This window comes from Myiozetetes cayanensis, unplaced genomic scaffold, assembly GCF_022539395.1.
Source record: "Myiozetetes cayanensis isolate MyiCay16 unplaced genomic scaffold, myiCay2020 scf9, whole genome shotgun sequence".
Taxonomy (NCBI): domain Eukaryota; kingdom Metazoa; phylum Chordata; class Aves; order Passeriformes; family Tyrannidae; genus Myiozetetes; species Myiozetetes cayanensis.
The window spans coordinates 33,411,448-33,429,325 of NW_026088185.1; the positions used below are offsets into that span (position 1 = coordinate 33,411,448).

Consider the following 17,878-nt stretch of genomic DNA (forward strand, 5'->3'; position numbering starts at 1 on the left):
CAAGTATACAGATGCATTTTGCTGTGCCCTTGCACCCAAGGACAGGACTCAGCCTAGAGCACCTAGGCAAAACACTCTCCAGCACTCTCAAATAGTAACAGATTGCAGTACTATAATTGTCAGTAAAATATTAAAATTGCAGATTAAGACTTCTTTTCATGGACACAGAACACCACTCAAACATTAGGAGCAGTTTGTGGTGCCAGGCTCTTGGTACAAAACTTTTCTCTTTCAGCACAGGGACAGTTTCTCCCCCGTCTATGGAATATTTATTAGTTTGCAGATTGCTAATTAACTGGGATGAGTGCATTTAGGTTCATACTATAACTTAGGTATTAAAATGTGTTTAAAACAGCTTGAACTTCACTTCTAAAAGTTTGTTTCAGCTGAACTGTGGACTAAACAGTGGCAGCGTGGCTTGGAAACAGTTGCCTTGATTTTAGTTTCTCTGAGCTTTAGCTTGTCCTCATGGTGCCCTGTGACCTTAAACCAGTCATGTAGTCTTTGAAAGAGTTATGACTTTTAAGTAGTGCATCATTTATTTGATATAATTGGCTCTTTTCCCTTTCCCTTTCCCTTTCCCTTCTCTATTAAAGTAAGTTCTTTAGAAAGGAAAAATGTCATCATTGTAAGAGCATTGGTCTGGGAGTCTGATTCTCTCAATTATTTAAAAACACAACAGATACCATGACTATACAGATTTTATAAGCATTTCCATGGATAGATCCCTTCAGTTCAAAATCAGCATATATGCAGCTCCTTCATGCTCAAGGTTTTAACATCTTGAAGAGATTTCATAGAATCACAGAATGTGAGGTTGGAAGAGACCTCAAGAACCAACCTTTCTGGGCAAAAACACAGCGTAGACAAGATGGCCCAGCACCCTGTCTACCTGCACCTTAAAAATGTCCAACAATACGGAATCTACCACTTCCCTGGGGACATTATTCAAGTATCTGATTGTTTAAATTGTGAAAAATTTTCCTCGTGTGACTAATTAGAACCTCCCAGGAGTAACTTCTACCTCTCAGCGCTCATTTTTCCATGTGACTTCTCATGAAAAAGGTGTCCTTATCTTCTTTGTAGCCACTCTTTAAACATTCTTCACATGTAAATGTTTTCCTGTTTAGATTGTGATCCTAGAATAGCTTGATATCATTTTATATAAAAGTTCTTTAACTTTCTTTTTAAAGCCAGGTAGTCTTTATTTTTTTTTTTCCTTTTTTTTTTCCCAGACTTTATAATGCAAAAATTCACCCTCAACTTCTATTACTTTGAGACTGAGCTTAGCTTTCCTTTGTTTATTTTGCATGCATTCCCCTCCATCTCTTCTGGTTTTTTAAGGAAGGGTAAATCATTGTTCTGGGCTGACTTCGTAGTATCTGTATACCCTCATGATATTGTTAATCTTTGTGCTTTTGCTTTATTCACAGGCCACCCTACTTACTTCATTGTTTTATTTTATAATGACCTGAACCTTGTATGATTTCAACAACTGATGGCTTTGTTTCTTGATCTTTCCAGCTACACTCTTTAAAACAATTTTGTCTAGCTCATTGCCTATGACTTGACTTGTATCTTTATTCTCAGACGTTTCCAAGTAAAAACTGCAAAAATAATATTTGCTCTGTATGAAGAAATAGCAAACGGACCCAGGTTTGAATTTAGTTTTGTGTGTGAGCAGTGCTTTGGTCATTTTTATCTTCTGCAGGAAATCTCTGCCACTTGCCTTCATGAACCTCCAATCTTCTTCAGTAATTTGGTCTTGTAAAGTGATGGCAGGTCGTAGCTGTCGAGGAGAAAATGATTGCTTGGTTTATAAGGGCATAAGCTTTTAAAAGTGTTTTAATAGCAGGAGAAAGATTTTGAAATAGTCTCTGTATTAAAGGGCAAATGGACATATGAGGTTGATAGTGGCTTGTGGAGTTAAGCAGATCGGCTGCTTCATCTTGTGCACATTGAAATTCTTTTTCAGTACCACAGACTTAGTTAAAATGGGAAATAAACAGCCTTGATAATCACAAAGGCTTGGATCTTCATTCTCTGAGACATCCGTGGTAGTGACAAAGTCTTTGCTGACCCTCAGAGGCTTGGCATGGAGTACAGGGAAGGCATGCAGCTTTTGAACAGGGTAATGTAGGCTTGCTGCACCCTTATGACAAATCTGGCTCACACCTGACACAGCCTCTAACAGCACTAACAATCTAATAAATCAGTCATGGGTAACACATGCTGAAAGCTGCTTCAGGGAAAAAGAAAGAAAGGAGAAAGGGGGAGACTTGAGAGCAAACCAGGAGTAGGTTTCTTTCTTCCATGGCTGTAAGGCAAACTGATTAAAAGTCTCTGCATTCTCTGGGTAAACTTATTGCAAGATATTGCCATCTTCCTGATACAGTACAAATGCCAGCAAGTTACATGTCTGGATTGAAATTATTTCTAAACAAAGGGAAAAAAAAATCTTCTCCAGGTGTCAGAGGAATCAGCTGGGAAATTGGCTGATCCCATCAGGAACTCTATCATGACAGAAGAGTAAAATTTCAAGAGGAAAGTTAGTACAAAAAAAAAATTGACAAAATTATGATCATTAGGATAAAAGTTCTTTCTTGTTCAGGCTCCTCAGAGTCACTTTCCATTTTTTTGATCAGTTTTAATAGAAAGGCTTCTCCAAGCTGGGTTAGCTGCAAGAGTTTGGGGAGGTGTGGAGTTACCTGTCAAATGGGAAAGTCATAACAGAACTAGCTGTGGCACAGGGAAGAGACAGAAGGGTGTAATTCTTTGAACTCTAAGGAGGTCAACTAATTTGGAATTGAATTACCTGTGATCCAGGCAGAGACAGAAAAGCCATGAACCTTGGGACAATTCTTGTCTTAGTTTAGGAGCACAGAGGAACACACAAGAGGAAAATATCCACAGAAAAGGAAGGCAAGCAAGGAGAGAAGACAGGCATGGGCTGTGCCACAGGAGCTGGACTTCACCTCTGCAGTTGAAACTCCTGCACCTCTGCTCACCCACCTCTGTTCACAGGGCTGGGCTCTTATAGAATAAACACACAGTGCATCCATCCATAAATTTCTCTCCTTAGGGAAACCTGGCTAACATCAAATCTCCCAAATCTCAGCTGATGCAGATAGGAAGCAATATAGAAGAAAGAGAAATGTCTGTGTCTTGTAAGGAAGAGACCTTCTTCCTTTCTGAACCTGCCTTGCAGGTGCCCAGGGATTGACCCAGAGCTCCTGTTCTCAAGCACAGTGAAAAGTTGTTCTGAATAATGATCATTAATTTTGGATGTGGCAGCTCCTAGCCAGAGCTCCTGAGCATGAATTAGTTTGCTGAAGTATAAGTGGTAATCTTGGAGGTACATATTGTTATGCACATCATGTATATTCCGGTATGTCCTGCTCCTTCCTCAGCTGATATTAATGCTAAAAAAATTAATTGAGCATAAAGATGTAGCATTAGGCCCACAGAGCATATCATTAACTACAGCTTTTGAAGTTAAGTAATTCAAAGTGAAAATAATTTTATGCATATTTCTGTGTGTTTCTTTATGTACATGGAGCATTGCAAAGTCCTTCTCGTTTGGGATGTGATATATGAATTGGCAGATCCTCTCACTGTGTCATCAGCCTGAAATGAGCCCCAAACTGTACTCATTCTAATCCATCACTGACTGTTGTATCAGTGATCCACGTGAAACAGGATTTTCTGGCAGGAAGGCTGAACACTGAAGGCACATGGAGACCTGATCATCCTTATGGGTGGTCTCCCTAGGTCAGAATAGTGGCTTCTGCTGCTGTACTTATTTATGGATAAATCATGGAATGACATCTGCAGGCCCCCAAAAGTGGTGCATTTCTGGTGCAAAACTGCTCATTCTAAAAGGAGTTAAGACGTTGCATCTAAATATCTACTCTACAGGGAGTACATGAGCTTCTTTCAACTTAGATTGTGCTTCTTAACATGAGAGACAAAATCCTTTTAAAATTAAATCGAACTTTTCCTTATGGAATACTGAATAGCATGGTTATTTTTTCCATTAAAAATCTCTTCTTTGCTTGAAAGCAATTTCTATGAGGTTTTGAGCTGATGTACTATGGCAATACACATATATGTGCATATATACATGTGTTCAGTGAAGCTTGTAACCTGTCTCATTTTTTTGGCAAAGGTTAATAGTGGCAGAGTAGGTACAAAAATTAAGTAATTTCTGCTTTTTGCAGTCTCCTGCTTTCTGGGCAGAAAAAGTGTAGGTGACATCTTTTGTCTTGAAAACGACACAAACCCTACGAAAATCCTAAAAGAATAAAGGCAGTGACTTAATGTTTGAACATCCAGATGAATGAATATTATAAGCTATGGATGAGTTAAATCTGCCAATTATTGTGCTCTTAAAAGGCTTTATATTAAGCAAAAACTCCCCAAGCTCCCCCTTCTGCATAATGGTTCTGTTTGCTATTCCCATAACAAGAGATTATGATTTATTGTACCCTATTTATTTTGGGTTTAATAGGATTTTGAAATAAGTCTTCAGCAAACAATGAACATTGGAAGTCATAATGACAATTAGAAGTTAGAACTAAGTAACCTATAACTTCAAGTAACTGTATGGAGCTGGTACATTTTTTTGGTAGAGTGCAATTACTAAGACAGATTCCTGCCTTAAACTTCTTGCTATATTTTTTGACATATAACCATTAGAAGTGGCTTATAAGACAAGGTTTAAAAAAATAAGACCCTGTATTTGCAAGAAAATGTCCCAGCTGGGTACTTTTCTACAAGGTGTAATACAAGTATGAAATTCTAAGGTATAATTTTTTTACTTACATTGTTCAGTACCTTGTTTAAAACACAGTCTGGGAATATAGTAATTACCATAGCTAGTGATTTTTTAGCAAAGTATACTGAACATCCAAGGCAAGAAAATCAGCTAAGTGGTGAAGTGGGTAAAGGCAAGAGTGTCTCGTGCTTCTGAAAGCAGAGTTACACTGACATGAACTGTGACCTAAAGTAACTGTAGGTTAACTATAGTTTGATATCAGATACTGAATCATGAGAGTTGCTATTTATTAATGATTACTTCTGTTTCATAACCACACATGAGCATTCCTCAAAGATACAAAACAACTCTCTAATTGTCTTTAAGCAGATGGGGATGGATGTTGTCTCAAATAGTCACTTCCAGAAATACAGTGAGAAGTTGCAAGGTGTGGAAAGCTGTTACAGGTTTTGAAATCCAATCTTGGCAAGGAGTTTTGATCATTAGCATTGTCTGTTGTGGACATGGAGGCAAACTAATAGAATTCTTTTTTATTGATTGGGGCAGTACTTCAAGAAAGGTGTAATTGCCACCCTAAATTTAATCTTGTAGATACCCATCAAGCGCCGATGTTCTGGTTTAGTATTAATGTCTTCCTGGAACTGTTAAAGTGAACACTAAAAACATATTAACACTGCTGACTGTGATATAGATCAATATGTAGCAATAAAATATAGAAGGATTTTTGAAGTCTAGTCCTTTGTCTAAGTGTTTACAGGTAACTTGCAAGAAGTTATGAGGGAAATTGACTTTTTTAATCTTTGGCATTTGGAATCCTATTTACACTGGAGCAGTTGATAACATAAGAGGAAATTTCAGAAGTAAAAAATAGAGAATAATTTGTTGAAGAACAGATTAGAGGAATTTAAAAGCATTTTGCTACATTAGTTACACATGGAGAAGAAGCTGCTATTAAGAGCTGGGTGAAAGGGAGGAGAAATGTTTCAGTGAATTACAGTAAGCAACAGTTTCTCCAAGTTTTTTTAGACACTTAATTTGCAGTATTCAGAGATCTCACTTTCAGGTTTTTGTAAGTTTTATAAATTGACAGCAAGAGTCAGAACAAATCTTACATCTAGTTACTGCTGCAGCCCTGAAGGTTCAATCAAAAAATCCTTGCATCTATCATTGTTCCAGTAAGTTGCTTCAGGAAGGGTGAGGGAATGTAATAACTTCTTCATTCCTCCACCAAGGCACCAGGATTTCAATCTGTATTTGCTGTGAATCTTCCAGTAAGACAAACAAAAGGAGAGGGTGGATGCCCAGAGCATCGTTTAGGATTTACCTTACTGAACCTGAGTTGTCCAAAGTGACACTTTAGGACTTTTTTTCCCAAATGAACTTATAACTGTTGTCCTTATTCCCTTCCTTGCACTCCTTCCTCCTCCCTCCAATTTTTCCACAACATTACCTGCTTGTGATGAGACACACGACCACTCATAGGTGAGCCAATGGCAGATTTCTGTAAATACGAATTTTCAAATTAAGTTGTAAATCTCTGAGAGCACCTAGATTTTCCAGCATTTCACCAAGCCCCTACAGCCTGATTAGAAAGCTGTTTTTCTTCATAAAATGCTTCTAGGGCTTAAGGCTGTATGGCTATGTGGGTTTCTGTATCAATGGTTGACTCACTCAGGAGCAATGTATAGTCCTTAGAGATGGCAAAGAAGAACTCAGGTGTAGAGGCAACTAAAAGCCAGCATTTCACCAGTTATTGCATTGATACCTCCCAAATAAATGCTGACACACTGGCAACTTAGAAAACCAAAGCTTTTGGGCTCAGCAATTACTCAGCAGAAATACAATGAGCTCGTGTTAAACATTATTGAGGACGTTCCCTTAGCAGTTACTGAGATTTCTCAGTAAAACCAGGATCTTATTTATTAATTTTTCTCTGGACATACCTATTTAAAATAATAAAAAAAAAAAAAAGGAGGAAATTTATCTGTGCCTTCACATTTTAATGAAATCAGAATAACATGGCACTAGTGGTTTTTTTTAAGTGGTATGTACCATTGCAAAACCTTTTTGATGTCAGGAGTAGTGGTGCTGGTGTCACTACAGCCATGGATCATGAATTTGAGTCTTGCCACAGACAGGTTTGAAAATAAATGTAGGTTTATTGACATATGAGAAGGGGGTTGGCTTTTTTTTTTTTTATTCTTCTCTGTGAGATTATATGAGGCTAAAAGGGAGAGAACCAGCAATTTCTTCACACTGTATCTTCCCAAATGAAAAACGTGCTCAGTTCCCGATTACCAATACCCAAACGATTGTCTTCATTGTCCTGCTGTTATCTTCATCCTACTGGGAGCTGTAAAAAAGAAATGAGGATTCAGCTGCTTACAGAACTGCAGAAGAAACAGCCTCATGCATGTGGTGTCATGTAAGAAATATTACGTGCAAGTGCTGAAATGATTTATTGTAGTTGCTGTATTTTCTCTGGAATTTATGTAATTACGGCAAAATCACAGTCCACTTTTGTGGGTTTTTTTCACAATTTTGACTTAGGCAACCAAAGTTTTTATTAACCAGGGAATGAAGAACATGTTTTTGAAAGGGATTAAGCAGTGAAATGATGAATGGAACTGTTCCCAAAGCATGCACATAAAGTGATATCATCTAGCTATGGCTGATTTCTGCTCCATCGCTTCAACAGGAAAATAGCTATATTGCTGAAATGATTAGGCTTAGGCTCTATTATTTGCGGTGGTGCTTGACAGTTATGGAGTTGGAATTCAATTTCTTTCATCTAAAGCAGGTGTGCCTTAAAAAAAAAAAAAAAAATCACTCTGCCACTTCTGTATAACGCATGGAGATTGTTGGCTTCTTGCCTGAAAGTGTTTCAGTGCACTTATCCCATTTTCATACAGCAGAAGTTGTCCAAGAATATCATCCTGGTTTAAATACATGAGAAAATTTTCTTTATCCCGAAACAAGATAACAGATGATATGAAAAGCTTTTTTTTTTTTATGCTAGCACATAGATTTAAGAACCCATTTTGAAGGGTATTTTTATAGAAATCTATATTATAAAGCACATAAAGAGGTTGATATTAATTTGCTATTCAGGACAAGAAGAAAGGTGCTCCTTAATCTTGATATATCTGTATTTGATATGACAGGTTAACCTTGATATTACCATCATGTATCCAAATTTTACTTCCCAGTTTGACTCTAAAATACCCTACCTTAGTTTCTGGTAGTGATATATCCAGGCAGCAGTTGTTTATTTGTGAATAGTACATGGTATGTTTATTTTATATGAAAGGACTCCTACAAGTGCCTGCTGCAATTTAGACAGGTTTAGTTAGAACAAGGATTTGAGTTTACACGAACACAAGGTGTGTAATATCTAGAAGAGTATATATAATTATTGGAGTCAAATATAAATGTATGGGCATGTCTCTGCCATATTACATATTTCCATATATCTGTATACACATTTATATGGAAATATTTATCTGGATTTTAGATGTGCACATTTGAACGTGCAAATTTATGTATGTATATCAAATCATAGAATCACAGAATAATTTGGGTTGGGAAAAACCTCTAAATCTGACACTTAACCCAGCACTGCCAATCCACCACTAAACTATGTCCCTAAGTGCCTCATCTCCATGTCTTTTAAGCTCTTTCCATGGATGGTGACTCCACCACTTCCCTGAGCAACATGTGACATTGCTTGATCACCTTTTCTTTGAAGAATTTTTCCCAAATATCCAACCTAAACCTCTCCTGGTGCAACTTGAGTCCGTTTCCTCTTGTCCTGTCCCTTGTTATTTGGGAGAAGAAACCAACCCCAGCCTGGCTTCAACCTCCTTAGAGGTAGTTGCAGAGAGTGAGAAGGACTCCCTGAGGTTCTTTTTCTCCAGGCTAAGCTCTTCCAGCTCCCTCAGCTGCATCTTATAAGAGTTGTGCTCCAGACCCTTCCCCAGCTCCCTTGCCCTTCTTTGGACATATATATATTTGTGTATTTTTATACACAAAGTAGGACATATTATGAAATTTAATGTGCTAAAAAAGGCCCAGTCCTGCTTGCTTTCAGTAGAATCATATGTGAAGAAAGGTGGAGCATGTATTGAGTACCAAATAGGGCAGAGACTCCTAAGTATTCATGTTACACTGACCTGTCTGCAATCAGCCCAAAACTCCATTCTGAAAGCATGTGCCAATTCAAGCCAAAGCACCTCAGGGAAAACTTTCCTGTGTTCATGAGAAGCTAATGAGAACTAAAGAAAAACACTGTGATTTCCAAATCAGGTAACACTTTTTTGTCTGAAGGAGAATGTATAGGGTGCATCCTTTTATTGCAGGAAAGCAGCAGAAGTCCAAAAGGAACACTTCTATAAGTTTTTTTCATCATAAGCTTCTCTGAAACTAAAAGGGAGTTTAAGTACTCATACTGAGCATTACCATAGGTCTTTAAATCCTTTAAGAACCAGATAAGCTTCTGTCATAAATAGGATGGAGCACAAATGGAGACCCACCCCTGGGTTAGCACAGACCTGAGCAGGCAGGTTCACCTGGTGGGGCAAATCTCTGTGTGGAATTATTTGGGCATTTGGGTGCTTCCAGGTCTAGACTAATTACAGTGTAACATGATTCCTCTGGTTTCAACCTGAATACGTGAGCAAGGGTATGTGCTGAAGGTGTTCAGTGATATGATGAGGAAGTCAGAGTCTTCTTTCTTGCTTAAATTGCATTAAATACCCTTAGATTCCTTTGTAACGTGCAAATAGTCAGACCAACATACATGTGTAGCTCGATACTGCACTTGACTTTGCCTTGCTAACCTCATATTAATTCCTTTAATTCCACACTTGTCAAATAACTTACAAAGAGCCAAGCCGTTTTTTCATAAAACTCCACAGATGACTAACTTGTGTATTGACTGATGCTGAATAGAGCTTGTATAACTTGAGCACCCTGATTTGTGGTTTAATGCCTCTCAATGTATAAATGAGCAAAGCAATAGTGATGTGAAGGTCACTAGCTGCAGCAAAGGCTTGCCTAATATGAGAAATTTTTTATTAAAAACATCACGTATTTTCAGGCTGTACTGAAATCAATAGGATGTTTAATCTTTGGGAGGTAGTCACTGGGTTCATTCTTGGGCAATGGATGCCCTGTTGCTGTTCAGTTCACTGCTAAATTCCACTGTTAAAAATATCTGCTATAAGATATGCCTGTTCTTAATTATTATTTGCTGTAACTGGCTACACTTCTCAGTACCTTTAGGCCTTAGAATAAATATTCAACAGACAGACAAGTTTAGCACATTAATATTTAAACTCTTATTGGGAACATACACCATCACGATAGCTTGTAGTGTGATATTAAGTACCATTTATATCTAACTAGATAACATTGTTTAACTTAAATTAATTCTGTCGGCTTAATTAATGCTATTACTTTAATCCATTTAAGAAGGCAAAAACAACAAGGAAAGCGTGATGGTATCAGTTAGGACAACAGATACAATATCAGTTTCAGCTTTAGGAAAAACTCCCAGTTGTACAAAGTGATGCAGTGATTGCCTTGCTAGTCCCTTTTGGGACTAATGCCAAAGTTTTTAACTGTAGTTCCGCTGGAAACGAGGTTTGTTTAGTCTGTTTTGTTTGGGTCGCCCCTTGCAGCCCTCAATAAATGTGCTCTAAGGGCTGTTTTGATTGTGAAAGTCAGCAGGAGCATTTGTCTTCATGTCTGCCACGAAACTTGCTAAATTATCTGGATCTCTCAGAGAGTCAATACAAATTAAAAGTACGCAGAGGGTTTCTAAGAGAGTGATTGCTATTCCAGCAAGTTCATTAGCCTTCCGAGGAATGCTGTTGGCAGGCTTTGTTTAGCAGAGGCCCAAAACAAAGTAAACCAAAAATGTCAGAAAATGAATTGCAAATCAATTGGCAATATAAATGTGAGGAACGGGGTGTAGATGATGAATAATTTAGGGAAATGTATATTGTTCCTCTAGGAATTCCTCTAGGAACGATACTGAAGATTACAGCACAGAGAGAGGGGAATTAACTTGATTAGGCAAATATGGGCCATCCAGCTTTTCCAAATTCACTGGCAAAAACAGACTCCAGGCACTGTTTAGATGGTGGGAAAAAAAGGAGTTCTGCAGCGAAGTCTTTTTTTTCCAGTTGCCTGCATCTGTCTCCTTAGTGGTTTCAGTCTACACTGTGAAAAAAAGAATCTGCTAAAAACGAATTTTTCACTTAAATTTTGTGAGAATAAATTGAAGACCAAAAATTAAGTTTAAAGGAACAAATCCTAAACTGATTTAACTAACTCTCCCAACTGCCTAAAAGAGGCAATTACCTTGCATCTCCTTCCCCAGGAGAAGGAGGACAGCAGGATTCACTCAGCTTCAGGTGCAGTCACCTAGATCATCCCTTGTCAGCTGCTGCTGAAGGAAAGGAAAAGGCTGCTCCTCTCCAATTTAATCCAGGTTTTTTTGACAACTTTTACATGTCACTGCTACTGTACTGTTCCCATTATTTGAGGATTCATAACAGAAACAGAGCAAAGCATGAGTTTTAATTCCCACAGCAAAAGATAGTGGTGAATCCAGCAGGGAGGAGAGAAGGTTGCAGATGACACAGGCAAGGCTAATGTGCTCAGTGCCTTTTCTTCAGTCTTCTCAGAAAGGTTAAATGTGACAAAAGGTTTGACATGATCAGATTTAACAAGGGAACAGGAATGCAGGGGAGAATAAGGAAGGAAGTGAGTATTTAAATTCAGAAAAGTCAGATTTAAGGTCTGTTTACGAGGTTAAATGGCTGGGCAATAAACTGGGATTTGAATTTATGTGATACTATCTACTGTGTATTAAATCCCCATATGGAACATCTTAGCAAATAAAAGGGTCTTTACATGAAGCAGCTTTTCCAGGTCAAGAGATCCTCACAGTTACCCCAGCACATGTAAAGATGTCGTTTTTAAAGCAGCAGTGATTTGCTTTGAGAACTCCCAAAGGATATAAATAGCCCCAATAAGCATAGTACATGTCTGTAAATGAGGAAAAAGAAGGAAAAGTAAGAAAATGACAGCCAAAGATTCAGACTCAGTTGGTATCTGGAGAGATATTACCATAAATTATTAAACAGTCAATTTATAAGCTCCTCAAGCTTAGTAAGGGAAGCAGCCACTCTGTCCACAAGGAACAGATGTTTTTCACTTTAGAGAGACTTCTGATCTGACTCAGACAGTCATGCCAGTAAGTATGATTCATAACAGATAAGTAAGGAGCAAGGCCTGTTTGAGAAAGCATTATCAAGGAATAATTTTATCAAGTCTGTAGCTCCTGATTTTTCTACTATTCTGCACTTTCATTAATGTCTTAGACAATGAGATGTCACATTTTTGAACAATGTTGCACTTGGATGCAGTGCAAGCAGGCTTAGAATTAAAAATCTTTTTGATAAATGGGTGAAACAGCTTGAAATCCATAAGAGAAAATTAAGTAAAGACAATAAAGATGGTGCTTTCAGAGGAAAAGTCAACTGCACAAACACCAAATGGGAAATAAATGATAAGATTTCAGGACTGTGGAAAAGTCTGAGCTGGTTGTAAGGCTGTCACAGCAAAATGCAAATCTCTTCCTGTAAATTTATTAATCAGAGACAGGAAAGCCACACAGGGAGGAAGATGCTGGGCTACAGCACATCAGGAAGGACATGGAGAAACTGGAGTTTAGACAAGTGACAGAGAACAAGGATTGCAACTTGGTTGGTTTAGCTTTGGAAAATGGGATAAAATCAGGCAGCAGAGACTCTAATTTTCTTCAGATGTAAATGTTGTCACTGAAAGAACTGAGCTAACTTTTTTCCCACCAAGGTTGCCCAAAGAAGTATCAGTTTTGCTTGCAACAGATTTGGTTTATGTTCAGTGTTAGGAAAAACAAAACTGTGCTCTAATAATGTAGTCAAATAATTGAACAGTTACTTAGATAAACTGTGGAATTTCCATGACTGACAGGTTTAGAGAAGGAGTTGATTAAAGCCTACTCAGATTGTTTGCTTAAACCCAAACCAGTCTGATAAAGAAACTCTTGGGAGGCCTATTGTCCCATTTTTTTAACAGAAATATGGATATGTGTACAATTTACTATAATCCATGCTAGTAAATAAGCTTTGTATTTTGATGTCTCATAATTCTGATTTTTTTTTTTTGCAGGGGTAGCTCATTTGCTTTCATGTAACATAAGCCATGTAATTTAAATTAGACACCATGAAATCCAAAATTTTAATTACTAGCTTTGATTCTAGCTCTCAGCAAGGCTCATGGATTGAAGGAAACCTGTTAAGTCCCTTTTATTCAGAACATTTCCTTCTTCACATCAAAGCAGTGCACGTCCCTATCAGCTTGGCCAATCAGTATTTCTGCAGAATAAGCCCTGAAAATGAAGAGGGCTTCAAACAGTCTTAAAAAATGTGAGATGAATCATTGCTAGCGCGACACGTGTGTTTGCATGTGCCACCGATGACTTGGCACTTTGAACATACGTAATTTGAAAAGTTTGGGGTTTTTTTTTCTGCTTTATTTTTCTTCCAGGACTGATTTAGTGTGTAATAGTTTATTTATGTGATAAAGGAGGGCTGATTGTTTGATATAATATTTTCTCTTAAGTGCAACAGAGTTCTGATTCGTTTGTGAAATTAAAAATACCTTACTTTGCACACCCACAACTAGAATAATGCTCTAAAGAAATTCCTGGTAATATTGGTCTGATGGATCCAAAAGGGCAACTCTTGACCTACCAAGGGAATTCTCCTGGATATAAGCACCTGCAGAGAATAATTCCAGTTTATCTTGTCTTATCCTTGCTTCCATTTAGATTTCTTCTCTTAATTATTGGAGAAAATGTGCACCTCACTTTCTTAGGCCCCAGCCAACCTGTTTAATAGATTTTTTTATATATGGAAAATTACAGCACTTACTCATCTTATCTACATCAGCCTCATTCTGGTATTGGTGTAGGAGCTGTAGTCTACTATGAGAATGTACCTGCTAGGAAAATCTATACAGAACTTTAATTGTGATATTAAAATCTAATTATCATTAACAGAATTAAGTGACTATCTGAATAGATTTTCATGCTTTCTCTTAATGCTTTGTGTAACTGAAAGGAAAATATGTTGATTTTTGCCCCCAGCCTTTCAGTGCAGGTAAATGAAAGGGCAACCTGCATGTTTGGAGAGCTGGAAACTGGGCCAGTCAAGTGGAATAGTGGAATAGTGTTTGAGTTACAGGAAATGACTGTGGCTTAACAAATCCCAAATAGTTTTGTCTTAGTGGTGATGCAGGGCATAAACTGGACTTGAAGACACACATTGATGTGATGGTCAGGTCCAGCCCAGCTGTCAGATGTTCTATAACCTTGCAAACCATTCTAGTTGCTGGACATATCTCATGTCTCAACTCAATGCAAAACCTATTTGCATGAACTGGACTCATCTTGGAAAAGAACCTCTAACAAAGTTACTTGGAGAAGTAACAAAGATCCCCCTCTGATCATGAGAATGCTTTGGTGTTTTGCCTTTGGGTAGGTCTGTAGTGACATTTGATGTAGCGTTTGAGGTCAAGCTCGTGAGTTGTCTGTGGACTTTGAAACTGGAGTGGAGAAGGAGGGAAGAAGAGTAATTTTTGCTCACAGACCTCCTGGGTGCAAGACCTGAGATTTCATGTTGTGAACAGGAGGCAAAGTTAGGAAAGCAGGGAGGTGAAAAGCAAGTGAGGGGTGTCTAGAAGGGAGGAGCATGTTGTCCTTGCAATTCAAAAAGCTTCCAGACTTGCCTGGACAGCAACTGGGTGCTTTTCTCCAGGTTTTTCTCTGTAGATGATTAGTGGATTTGGACAGGAACACTGTATTAAGGATTACCCTAACTATCAGAATAGACACACCTTTCCTGGGTTCTATGATCAACAATTAAACTGCTCCATAAGAGAAAATTTTGTCTGGAACTTTTGTACAGGGTTAGTTTGCACCTGAGCAGTCATTAAATTTGCTTTAAAATATTCTATAACTTTATTTACACCTTCCATAAGGTTAACAAAGCTTTAATCCATTTACCTGGAAACAATTTCAGTCACACGTGGGTATTTTTGTCCTTACCATAAGGTTTGGACCTTACCTTCTTTTCACATGCTGAACCAGTGTAGCCACTTCTGCAAGCACAGACATTTGGTCTTACGCATCTGCTTCCAAATAGACATTTTTGCTCACAAAGTGCTAAAGGTGAAAGACAAAGTTACTTAGAAATACAGTTATTCTAAGTCTTTTCATTAGGAAGTGAATATTTAGATGCTCTTGAAAATTAAACATGGTTTTTCATAGGCTTTTTATGCCTGTGTGTCTCTTATGTTTACAATTTCCTTTACTTTTTTTTTTTTCTTTTTTTCCCAGTGATGGGGAAAGGGAAGACTGTGGCAAAGTAATAACCTCAGCTCAGCTGGAAATGGATCAGTACTAGGCCCAATTTTGAAAGCCAGGATACATTTTGGGCCTTGATCTTTGGGTAAGATCCGTGCCCAAACTGATTTTCTTTCGTTCCAATTGAAATCAACAACGGCTGTTAAAAGACGGTGTCTCGAGTTGAGATGAAGAAATATGTTAAATATGTACTTCCAAAGGTGATGGTAACACCATAAATAAATAAATGGGAGAATGTGATGAACTACACACTTTGCACCTCTGGAAACCAGGGTATAAGAACACGCGATTTCATGGGCACACAGAATTAGTTATGAGCTACTTATCCCAAGGAAAAAAGAATCAGAAAAACTTTTTTATCTTATTTAGAGTGCCAGAGTCCAGTATTCATAGAGGCCCATTAATCTGAAGATATTCTGTTAATGAAAGAATCAGTGTTTTATTTTTTGTTTAAGAGAGAAAAAATAATTAGTCATATTTCAGCTAGTTTTTCATCCTCATTAGCAGTTTCAATTGTTATGACATTGTTTTGGCATCGAGGAAAGAGAACAGCCAATTCATAGGGCACCAATTCAAGAAGAACACACATGTCACAGTATTTTAATTAGATCTCATGAGTTAAACCTTCCATAAATATTGCCAGAATATTGTATCCTAGTTACAGGCAGCCAAATTAAATGCCTTCAAAACTGGTCAGAAGTGAATCAACAAGTGGCTTTTTATATTTTCTTGTGTGGCAGAGGCACACAGGAAGCTGCCAACCATGCATCATTAAGACAGAGCTGAAAATAAAGTAGATCCATGTCTATGCTCTAACACCATCTCCTTCTTCATAGAGCAAAATGTTCCATTGGTTTTGAATGAATATTAACTTTAAGAAATTCTGGGGCTTAAGGATCAAATTCCACACTTTCAGTTAGTTGGACTTAGGTTCTGATTTTGACACAGATTTATGTTCATGCAAATTCTTTGTAGTCTCAGAGACAGAGCAGGTCAGTGAAGTTTCTTTAGGAAACACTATGAGATCCTAAGCCTTCCAAATGTGATTCTCAGAGCTGTAATAATGGTTATAATGACCTTGGGAGGCCAATGGCAAGATGTTTAACAAAACCTGGAGTCTGTGTTGGTTTTGTTCTATCATCAGGGTATCGTGGCAGCAAACAGTCAGTGAGAAGGCTGAGATTTTGCCAGAGTAGGGAACACTAAAATCTAAATATCTACAGCAAACTTCAGACCTGATAGCTATGGAGCAGAGGAGGCAAGAACCAAACTTGCTGCCACTGTACACATCTTAAAGAAAAGAGGCTGTAAACAGCTTGGCAAACTGCTCTTACCCTTTTGAGTACAGTCAGGTACTGAGGGTTCATGTTGTGTCAGAACCACTGACCCATAACGTGTCCAGAACAAGAACACCCACAGACCTGCATGTGCCGCTGACCTTCAGGTGCTCCTGTTTGAAAAGCCAGCTGTGTCAGTGGTGATTTGCTGTAGGACTCCAGTGACCTGGAGCTGGGAACTTGCCTTCCTGGTGTATGAGCTAGTTGATGTATTTCTGATGTTTCGAAAAGGTGAAAGTGTTGTTTTCTTGAAACAAGATTTTAGGAAGAAAACAGGGTTTTTTAGGTGTCTTTTGCAAAACATTCCTTAAGATCCAGAATGGGCAATTGCAAACTTCTGAATTTCTCCTTCTTCTGGGAGGTGAAGGCCCAAGTTTGAGTTCTGGGTGTGGATGGGGCAGAGGAGGGATGGAATGACACTCAAGTTAGAACAGTGAGCTCATCAGCCACTGACTGCTTCTCCAGCTCCTCCATGAACCTTGAAAGGGCTCAGATTTATAATTGGAAAAAGTTTCATTCACTGGAACAAAAACATGTCAGCACTGTCAGCAGAAGGGGCTCCTTGTGCCCACTCCAGTTTTGTTCCTCTGTATGATAAGTAGGAAGAGAAAGACCACGGTATGATATTATTATTATTAATGAGATAACTGTATAAATTTCTATTATTCATTTCAGATGAACTTGGGCTGGGGAAAAATGGAACCTGAATCTCCTTTCAGCTTGGTAGTGGATAAAATAAGAACAGGTAATGCAAGGATTTTTCTGTAGACCCCTACAGCATCTGGGGTGTTCTGGTACACATGGGCAGAAGAAGAGGCATTAGATAAAGTACTAGGTTGTTTTTTTTTTTCCTACCTGTGGTTTCTCTGGTGCAAACAAACTAAAAAAAAAGGGAAACTATTCCCACCTTTTTTCATCCTTTGCTACCTGCCTGTCTCTCTGTGTCCACCCTCTGCTTATTCCTGTAGTGCTCAGAAAAACAAGAGCTCAGTCAGGAGAAAAGTTAAAAACATTTTGGAGGAAAATTGGAATTGACATCACAGGAGATAATAACATAGCTGAAGTTCAAATGAATATTTCATAAATGTATTTACAAGGGATGCTAAGCCTCTAAACACTAAAAATGACACTGGCTATGTATGCATTATCCTGTACAGATTCAGCAAAGTCATTTAACAAGCTAAGCTTATGTTAAAATTATAATCAATAAATGCCAATTACAGAAAGAGATTTATCTCTGCATGTTAAAAGAACAGAGCTGTAATTTGCATGTGAACGACATTC

At 38.1% G+C, this 17,878-nt stretch overlaps 1 protein-coding gene across 1 annotated transcript in view; it reads right to left on the reverse strand.

The window, feature by feature from the left end:
- Window positions 1–11,710: 11,710 nt before the first annotated feature.
- Window positions 11,711–17,878, reverse strand: part of LOC126653040 (von Willebrand factor D and EGF domain-containing protein-like) — a 169,745-nt gene continuing 163,577 nt past the window's right edge. Inside the window, exons 29-30 of the mRNA XM_050340516.1 lie at window positions 14,959–15,056; window positions 11,711–11,833 (exon numbers count right to left, since the gene is read on the reverse strand). Of these exons, the coding sequence (XP_050196473.1) occupies window positions 11,735–11,833; window positions 14,959–15,056 (197 nt within the window). The 3' untranslated portion in view covers window positions 11,711–11,734. The remainder of the gene's footprint in view (window positions 11,834–14,958; window positions 15,057–17,878) is intronic.